Raw genomic sequence first — 10,660 nt, 5'->3', positions numbered from 1 at the left:
TGAATTTTACTGTTCCTGCACGTCACAGCCAGTTTATGCATATACGTCTTAATTTAACTACAAAAACTTTACTATTTACTGCCGTGTAAGCAAGTCCTATACTGCATGCTCATAAACGTTTAGTTAGGTCGTTTGTCTCTATCCATCTTTTTATTTTTAAATTAGTTTGGGTATTCAAAATAATTTGTGTATATTTTTACTAATTTTATAAATTTTAAAATTAATAATTATATAAGTTTTTTTTAGTAATGCTAAAAAAAACTTAAATTTATAATAATTAAAAAACAAACCTTTAATGATTTTTCTATCCTTCTTCGGAGTGAGAAAGTTGGTGGTAGAGGTTTTAATGTTTATAGTGTTGCTGATTTTCAAAATTGTATGGATATTTGTATATGTTGGATCTTGGGTTTCTAGATTCTAAACTCACCTCGGTTAATGAGCGGCTTGACCGAGTCTTCTACATTGAGGATTGAAGTATTACCGATGTTTTTGAGTTTTTGATTTTTAAAATATTTTATATTTAAAAATATATTAAAATAATTTTTTTTTATTTTTTTAAAATTATTTTTAATATCAATACATTAAAGTAAAATAAAAATATAAAAAGAAAATTTGAAGCAAAGAAAAATATAAAAAAAATATAAATTTTTTAAAAGAACTTTTAAAATACAAAAACAAACAGACTCTTAATTCATGTTTAGCTATAAGTGAATATTTTTTTAACAAAACTTAACATGCAAGTTTTTTTGACAAGTTTTTTTTACATAAAAGATTATAAATGTAAATAAAAAATGCTCATATTAAAAAGCTTATGTATATAAAGATCGATTATTTTGATGGTCAAAACTGAAATCAATGTTGGTTTTCTTTTTTTTTACCGTTAAAATACAACGATTTTTCTCTCTCTTCTCTCAAACCAGAGAGTAAAAAATAAAAAAATTAAATTTTTATACAAAAATATTAAAGGGTCTAATAGATATAATTTGTAAAATCTGACTAAATTAAATTTTATGTTTGAACTTTAAAACTATAAGCTATTTGTGATATCTTTTCTACTTTAATCATTTGTTATTTAATTTGATTCTTAATAAATAAATTTAGTTTAATTTTTTTTATTTAACCGGAAAAAAATGCAATCATGAAAAAAAAAATTTGGCTGTCAATTTTAATTTTTTTTTTTAAATAATGATGCGTGCGGAGTATTTTAGCCAGAATTTTGTATAATATAATTTTCCGGAATGCTATATTTAAGCATCTTGTATGTATAAAAGTTTGATCATAGAACTTCACGTCCAGTTTAATGAAGTGGGTTTGGACTTGAGACTAGATACGCCTAGACAAAAGCCACGCATGTTTCGCTTATATTTTTTTTTATATTCTTATTTTGAGTTTTTTTTAATAATCTCTATTTAATTAATTTTTAATTTTTATGTTTTTTTTTTCATAAAAAAATATATCATAATTTTCTTTATGAAGTCTTTTCTTGTCGTTTTATTTTTATACCATCATATTATTAAATCAATATTAAAAAATCTATTTGATATAATTTTTTTTGATAATTCAAATCATTAAGAATTTAGAATAAGTAAAGAATATTAATAAAATCAAACAACATATAAAATATGTATAATATAGTGAAAATAAAAAACAATAGTCTCCAAATCTATACTCTAAGCATAGCATATTGCACACAAATGTCTGCCATTTTAGCGATAAGATAATTATTGGGAATTATTGTTAACATCTCTCTCTCTCTCTCTCTCTCTCTCTCACTCACTCACACACACACACACACACACACACACACACACACACACACCCACCCACAAACTAGTGCTTGCATTAAAGGGCACCACCATTAATACTGCTTGGATCGAGATGCCGAAGCTTGCTCCTGTCCACCAATGTTGCTCCTTCCATTTATGGTATACATATATGATATTATAACCTAGGCGACATATTTAATTATGATCGTGCAAACTAATTTGCAGTCAATGCTTTCATCTCTTATATAGTTTTTAGCTTTCTTCCACTCAATCGCTGCTTACTTAAATAAAAACAAAGGATATCACGTACATTACAAAACAAATTAATGCCCAAGTGTACTCTCTTCCTTTTCATTTGAAGTGACATATATTTACTAAATCAATTCTTTCTTTAATTTGGTGAAATTGTCGACAGCTATACTCCAGTAGAACTGATTATATATATATAAGCCTTTTAAAATCACATAATTAGTATTGAAGTTTGAGTGTGTGCATAATTAAGTAGCATTAATTAGGTACGATGCATGCAACTTGATCGAGCACATCATCTAGTTCTTACACCAGTTTGTGAAGTGGGTTGAAATCTACATTACTTAAAAATTTAATTTTTTTTGTTTAAAATTAATTTTTTAAATATTTATAAAATGTTTTCATGTGTTGATGTCAAAAATAAATTTTTAAAAATAAAAAAAATATTATTTTTGTTTCACATATGTGGCGTCACGGCGACTCGTCCACCCTCAATTTTCTTGCAATCAAATCCTTTATAAATTCAATTAAACTTTTAATAAAATTTAATTGAGTTCATAAACATCTTATCTTGGATTTTTCTTCCTCAAATTGAATTTTTCTTGTCAGTCGGACTCTCATAAGTCAACGTACGATATACTGCCAAATTTTAATCATTGTATTTTTAAACCTCTTCAACCAATTTTCACTTATTTTTTGGACGCTTTGTCATCCTCTTCTCACTGCTTATTATTTTTTGTTTTTCTTCCGGATATAATTTTTTTGTATTTTCTCTCTCTGTTTTTTTTGCGAGGATCCAAAAATAAATAACAACAATTATGATACATTTCCAAGCAAAAAATACTATGAATCACAACCATCATCACACTCTTATACATCCCATATATATTAAGCGAATTATAATATTAGACCCCATAAGATAAAACTAAATGAATAAATACACCGGTAATAAGAGCATCAAACAAAAAACAACAACAAGAAGAAAGCATTTAAACAAGTTATACAGAAATAGATGAAGCAATAGTATAAATTAACTACCGAAGAGGCATTGCTTGCTCAATGATATTTATAGATGAAGAGGAAAGAAGTAGGGGGGAAAACCTAAATTATATATAACCCCTAAATCATTTCTCAATTGAGACTTCAAAGTATCAGAAAAAATTAAATAATCTGAATTGATTTTTCCGTCTAAAATACTCTTTACAATTTTTTAATAAAAAAACATCAAAATCCCGACAAATTGACTTCATTTTTTACGCAGATAAACGTATAATTTGGATACAATTCATTGATAGATAGTTGGGGGACTCAATTGAGAATCTTTTTAGTGTTTGGGATCCAATTGAGACAAAAAAATATTTTTTTGACTCAATTTATAATTTCTATTTAGTTGGGAGACTTAAGTAGGTTTGCCCAAAACTGAAACATGTGAGGTGACTCAAATTATTTCACAGGACGGGTTAAGGAGATTTATTTCGAGGTCTCGGTCATTTTACATGTAGGAAAAAGAGATAAAATCGGAATAAAAAATTTAATGTATTTTTAATTAAAATTTTTAAAAAACCTACACCACAAATACAAGTAATTCACATTTAATAGATCGATGTCGTGGTCATGTAATCATGCAGTCATGCTAGCTATTATTATTAATTTGAGATGATGAGTATAGATGCTTTTTGAAATTTATTCCTAATAATCAGATCATAGTGCTTGAAGATGTCGTAATCAATCTTTTCATGTCCTTCTTGGTGTTGCTCACTCCACCTTTTATTTGGCATTACTAAGATGAAAATCATGTGATGATATCGTAAAAAATTAAGTCGTTAAGAAGTAAAGTTTATATAATGTATAATTAGTTAATTTTTTTTGTTTTAATAATTTGATTTTTTTTAATTAAGATGGCTAGTGAATGACTCTTAATATCTGATAAATAACTGATGACTGATACTTATAATCTGATAAATTTAAAGATATTTTTAAAAAAATACTCTGAAAATATATATATAATAAAAAATGAAGATTTTGAAATTATTTTTGAAGGATTTCATATATATATATATATATATATATATATATATATATATATATATATACACTGAAAATATGATAGATTTTTTTAAAATATTTATACATTTAAAAATATAAAAAATGAACATTATTGAACTTAACATTTGAGGTTAAGAATCTTACAAGGAACACTACATATCATACCGCATTAATTTTTTCTCCATAGCCGAAACTTGATTTTCATTATTGCAACCCCATAAGATTTGTTTATCAATACACATACGATGGCTTAGAGGTTTTCAACCCCTCGTGTGTGCCGAATTTCAGCAGTAAATATTTTGAAGACACTGAGAGGTGTGCATGAAATTATAAACTTGCCGATGTATTGTTGCCTTGCCCGATCTCCTCTTATATATTGTCATTATAGCTACATCAATCCCAATAACATGCAAATTATATATAATATACTAACGTCTTGATCGGGTTGAATTTCTTTCAACACTATTCAATTTAACTGTAGAAAGTAGAAATTCTATTCACAAGTGAGATTGGATTTTTTTAAAACTAATTTAAAAAGATATCATTTTTTTTAAATCATCCATAAATAAAACTGTTTTTTCTTTAAATAAAAATAAAAATTAATTTAAATCAATTAACTTGTTGAATTTATAATCTAAATTATAAGTTATATGAAGCTAACTTGGATCAATTTTGATATTTTACATTAAGAAAAAGAAAATAAACACCAGCTAATCTTTAGGTGCGATCTTACCTGAGAATTGTACACTGATTTTGTTAGCATGGCATTTAGATTTTAGTGCTCAAGGAGAAGTTTTGTTCAACAAAATATCCATGATTTAACTCAGGCATATGCTTATGTTTGGTGCATATACTCAGTCTTAATGCTTTCTGGCCTCAATCATTGATGCAGGCTGCTAAGTTTGTTGTATAATAAAATTGATTCTCTGTGTGTTTGTATGATATTATTTCAGGTGGTGGCGTGGTGCCCTCCCAACTTACTGTCTTGCAACTGGACTCAGAAAGGTATATCTTGTATACAACTGGGCATTTTACAAGGAAAAAATTATTACTTTTCAATTATCTTTATCTTGGATTAACTCTGTCTAGGAGTAAATTGTGATGGATTTGTAACTTGGTTTAGTCATGATGAATTAAGTCAAGTCAGGTTTAGTTCTAGTAAACATATCATCTTTCTGATTGTTCACGCACTGACACAAGTGTATAATTGAGAATCTCCCACTAATTCTTTGCATGACTCTCGATCTTTCATTAATTGCAGTTATATCTACATATGAAACATCTCGGTAGATCTTGCGCTATGCTTACGAACACGTTTCTTACCATTTATATTTCTCTGATCTTTAATTCTCGCATTTTCCAGCACATGAAGAATTTTGAACACTGCAACAGCAAACAGGATCATCAAGACATAGTGCAGGTGCTATTATATACTTGGGTACGGTGCTTCTTGTCATATGCACCATCAAGGACTAATAGACACACAGCCCGGTGGTGGAATTCAGGCTTGATAAGATTCCAAACTACTCGAAAATTTGATCTCAAGCTTACTCGAATCACTATCGGCAATCCATTTTCTGATTCTAGCATGTCCTGCATATTTGTTCCAGCACCATACATCGGTTTGTTCCTGGTTCCCACAAACAATTGGAACAACGTTGAACTATGGCTCTCAGCATATAGTTTTGAGCCCTGCCAAGTTACAAGAGCCACAACAAACATTGCATTATAAACGCAGAAATTGAATTTCGAAAAAATGGTTCATAGGATTGTATTGAGTCACATATCATACACGGGACGTTGCGAAAGTGAGGTGACCGAATGACATTTCCAAAACTGGAGGTTGAATATGAAGGCCAAAGAGCTTAGACTTGTTTTCTATCAATAGATCAATGGAACAATTGCAGTTCAGGATCTTAGTCGTAACACCAGAGCCGTCTACTCCTTCCGCTAGTCCAAATAGCCGAATTCCCGCTATCTGCATCAAAATTCTCTTGACTTTTGATCCAGAGTGAATTTAAGAATCTGATACAGGTTTATCTAATTCTCTAATAACCAGTCCCATCTTTCAAGCTACATGTAATTTGTCTTATAAAAATAGTTGGCAAGTGCCTGTTAAAAAAAACGTAAAATTACGAATAGCTTTATTCTTGCATTAAGAATTACTGATAGCCTTATTATTATTTTTACTTTTTGCTCAGTGTCGAAAAATTCCTTTCGCCAAGGCAAGGAAATTGGTGTTTAATTATTGATATTGCGTGTAACAGAAAGGAGATCTGAAAATGTTTTTAGTCTCAGGTATAACACGGGCCCTTTTTGGTAGGAGGCTGCTCGTTTGATCCAAAACCACAGTGATGCCTTGATCGTGAAACTCATTTCGCTATGTGATTGGTTGTACCTAGGCCCAAAGGGAAGATATGATTCAGGCTGAGGCCTAATGGCTACAAGTAAATCTTTGGTAGATTTTTTAGCTATCTAATAATCACCTCAGCCTTAGGATTAATTGTTTAGCAAACTCCAACCTTAAGGTGTTATTATGGAATTTTACTAAACTTCTTTGAGAAAAGAGCACCAAAAACTCAAAAAGACAAGACAAAAAGGAGCCTCTAGCTAGAATTGGATCATAAATTTATCTTTTTTTGGAAGCTGTTCGAGGAAAGTACGGGCTAGTTAGTGGCTATAGGGCTTCTACTTTTAGCAAAGCTTTAAAGTGAGGCATTCATGGACGTATCGCTATTTCAGAGATTGTTTTGAATTATGGTAGTGAGGATTCAAAATATTATGAAGTTTTTTGATTTTTTAAAAAATTATTTTTAATCTCAGTATATTAAAATAATTTAAAAACAAAAAAAACAATTTTATTTTAAATAAAAACTTAATTTAAAATTTTTAAAAACATGATTTGTACACTACAAATACAAATATCATTTTGCAGTGATAACATGACGGACTATTTGTCTTGAAACTGATGGAATCTCAGGTTAGTGCCTTTTCTATGCAAAAACTTACGCTAAATTAAGAACTGGGAAGTGTGTGTCATAGGTTATTTGGAATTACATGTTTTACAAGATCATCTAAATTCCCATGATGTGATCAATCAAAAATAAAAAATAAAAAAAATAGAAAAATGATAAATTAAATTCTCTTCTCTGTTAGATGGTAAAGTAAGTACATTTACGTTAAAGATCAAGAGGAGAGAAAAGATCATGTACGTACCTTGATTGACGTCTTAGGTGGTGGAGGTTTCGTAGCAGCATAAAAAACAAGCAAAGCAACACACAAACTCAACACAAGTCTCCAAAATATTTGCAAAGAAACCCATGCACATGAAGAACTCCTCCTAAAAGAACAGTATCTCCACCACCATCCACCTCTCTTCTCATAATAAAAATCCTCGTCTTCTTCCATCCCTTCCTCTTCATAACCACCATCACCATTAAATCCATGACCATCAACAATGATCAAACGATTTACCTCATTGTTCTCGGGCTCACTAACCTTCTTCTCAATGAGGAAAGAGTTGTTTGATCCACGAGATGACGAGTAGCGAGAGAGGGTGAACCTTGAGACCTCAGGGTTCTTGTTGATGAGTATAGTATCGGATCTTGTTGGTGAATGAAATGTGGACTCGATAATATTATTATTGGTCTTGATATCTGCACTGTTTGCATGGGAGATGGTAGATGGACTTTGAACATAGTATGCACATGGGTAGGATTGAAACAAGGTTTCTTGGTCTCCACTGTCCATTCTATGAACGTGTGCTGGCATCGAGAGTGAGTGGTGTGTGTGTGTAAGAAAGTGGAGGAGATAGAGGTGGGTGTTTCTGACAAGAGATGGAGGTTTTAAGCTTGACAGACAAAATTAAAGGATGCTCCCTTGCTTTTGCTTTTGCTTTGGCTGGTTTGTGAGTATACCCTAAGCTTAATAATCACTTCCTCTTTGGTGGATTATGCCATGGATGATTACAGAAATTTCTTTTGGCTTGTGAAAGTAATATAAATTTCCAATTAAAGATGTGAAGAATGATGATAAATTGGATAATGCATCGCTCAAAAGAAAAGTGTCATTTGACTATCATCTTCTTAATTTAAAATAAGTTTGGCGATTTTCCAAGTCCACGATTACCTTTCAATGAGGGACACACAGAAATTTATGAAAAAAAAAACGTTAAATAAGGGTTTAAGACTGTAAACAAACAGTTATTAATTAAGCCAAGTATAAACACAAAGATTAATCATCAAATTAATACAAAGAATGACGACTCACATACTATAAGAAGCAACAAGACTTGTACAAGATTAATAATCAATCTCTATTGAATATATAAATGCTAGCTAGCTAGGTAACTAACCAAATCAATTTCATGTAATTCTTTTTCGTTTTAAGCACACAATATTATAATTCCTGGCTCCACGATCATCATTCCTGCCGAAAGATTACAGTAGGAAAAAAAAAATTAACCGTTAATTGCGGGGGCCTCTTCTCCCTAGAGTGCTTATTCGCTTTACACCGAATCGTCTCTCTTTTACCATGACATCCTAGGAACGATGGCAAAGCAAGCACGCTTTAGCATTTCCTTCCTCTCTTTTTAAGTTTTAATTGTGTTCTTTTTTTCTTTTTTCTTTTTTTTCATGTGCAAAAGCTCCTGTCTTAGCCAAAAAGCGGATCCAAAAGGCATTTTTCAATAAAGAAAAGAGACTATACATTCTTACCCCACATACATACTGTGCAAATCTTGATGGAATATCCCTTGCTTTTGAAGAGATGATGGATTGAAATACAAGAGTTCCCATATATGGTGATGATTGAAGGTTATAGTGTGAAAGTTGATAGATAATATATTTGAGTAGCTGTTGCTTTTATAGCACGACGTTATGGATTGCTGTTGCTACTGTCATCATCATCGTCACATCCAAAAATGTTGTATAAATCTTTCTTGTTCAAAACTAAATCAATTGTGGACCTCCTGTAGTTTATTTTCGTTTTTCTTGATGATAGTATTAGTTCCTCCTCTAGATTTATACTCTAGATTTATACGAGAAATGGTATACTCGCGCGCTGCTGCGGGTTTACAAAACAAATATATTTAATAGTGTTATAATTGTGAATCAGCACTAGATAAATAATAAAAACTAAAGGTATAATTGAGCTAATATTTCATGACGGAAAAAAAAGTTATGTTAGTGATCAAAAACTTAGAGGCTAAACAAAATAATTTGTAGCAATCTACAGTGTTTTGTGAGGAAAGATATAGTGCTTTCCCCACATGATTTAACTTTTCTATTAATAAAAAAAATATTATAAAACTAAATGCTCTACCAACTTAATATTAAAAAAAATCGATAAAGATAATTTTGGAAGGAAAAAAACCCATAAGGAAAAATATTGTAGCAATTGACAATGTTTTGTGAGGAAAATTACAGTGTTTTTTCCTATAAAATTGACAAAGATAATTTTAGAAAAAATCATAAAAAAAAACCATTTAGAGAAATACTGTAGTAATCCATAGTGTTTTGTGAGGAAAACTACAATGTTTTTCCCATATGATTTAGCTTTATTTTAATTATAATTTTTAACCAACTCAATATTCAAAAAAATAAAATTGACAAAGATAATTTTGAAAAAAAAATCACGTGAAAAAACACTGCAACAATTCATAGTGTTTTAAAGAAAAAAATTACAAAGTTAAATTCTCAATCAACACAATATTAAAAAAAAAATTAACATTAGACAAAAAAAAAATTACAAAAAAAATAAGAAAAAAAAACATGTTTGGAACACTGTAGCAATTCACAGTGTTTTGTGATTAAAACTACATTTTTTCCATATAATTTAGCCTTATTTGTAATTACTTGTAATTATAATTCTTAATTAGCTCAATTTTTAAAAAAATAAATTGACAAAGAAAATTTTAAAAAAATCATAAGGAAAAAAGACCATGTGAAGAGACACTGTAGCAATCCACAATGTTTTGTGAGAAAAGCTACATTGTTTTCTCCACATAATTTAGCCTTACTTGTATTTACTTGTAATTGTAATTCTTAATCAGTTCAATATTTAAAAAATAAAATTGACAAAGATAATTTTAGATAAAAACAAAAAAAACCATGTAGGAAAAAACATTGCAGTAATTCACAATAATTTACGAGGAAAGCTACAATGCTTTTCCTAATTATAATTTTTTACCAGCTCAATATTATAAAATAAAATCGACAAAGATAATTTTAAAAAAAACCATATAGAGAAACACTATAGCAATCAACAATGTTTTAGAGAAAAAAATTACAAAACTAAATTCTTAATCAGCTCAATATTAAAAAAATAAAATTCACAAATATAATTTTTTTTAAAAAAAGAATTAGTAGAACTGTGTAAAAAAACATTGTAGCAATCCACAGTATTTTATGGAAAAAAATTACAAAACTAAAATTTTAATCAGTTCAATATTAAAAAGGTAAAATTGACAAAATAATTTTGAGGAAAAAAAACATAAAGAAAACAAAAAGAAAAAAGTAAAAGGGGGAAAGTATTGGAGGAAAAAAAAAAGAGAAAGTATTGTAGTAATCCACAGTAACATGTGAGGAAATCTACAGTAC

At 29.4% G+C, this 10,660-nt stretch overlaps 1 protein-coding gene across 3 annotated transcripts; it reads right to left on the bottom strand.

Moving 5' to 3' along the window:
* Positions 1-5,265: 5,265 nt before the first annotated feature.
* LOC133698881 (uncharacterized) lies at positions 5,266-8,167 on the bottom strand. Of its 3 annotated transcripts, XM_062121994.1 has the most exons (4): positions 7,278-8,135; positions 5,854-6,039; positions 5,613-5,753; positions 5,266-5,444 (listed from the first exon to the last, which is right to left on the bottom strand). In XM_062121994.1, exons 1-4 carry the CDS (start codon positions 7,830-7,832, stop codon positions 5,388-5,390), a joined length of 939 nt encoding a protein of 312 aa, XP_061977978.1. In that variant the 5' UTR covers positions 7,833-8,135; the 3' UTR covers positions 5,266-5,387. The 3 variants fall into 3 exon arrangements, with proteins under 3 accessions (XP_061977978.1, XP_061977970.1, XP_061977985.1); XM_062121986.1 differs by having other exon boundaries at positions 5,266-5,753; positions 7,278-8,132; XM_062122001.1 differs by lacking the exon at positions 5,854-6,039 and having other exon boundaries at positions 5,266-5,753; positions 7,278-8,167.
* Positions 8,168-10,660: the final 2,493 nt, after the last annotated feature.

Source organism: Populus nigra, chromosome 1 (assembly GCF_951802175.1).
Source record: "Populus nigra chromosome 1, ddPopNigr1.1, whole genome shotgun sequence".
Taxonomy (NCBI): domain Eukaryota; kingdom Viridiplantae; phylum Streptophyta; class Magnoliopsida; order Malpighiales; family Salicaceae; genus Populus; species Populus nigra.
This window is presented reverse-complemented; position numbering and strand designations above follow the sequence as displayed.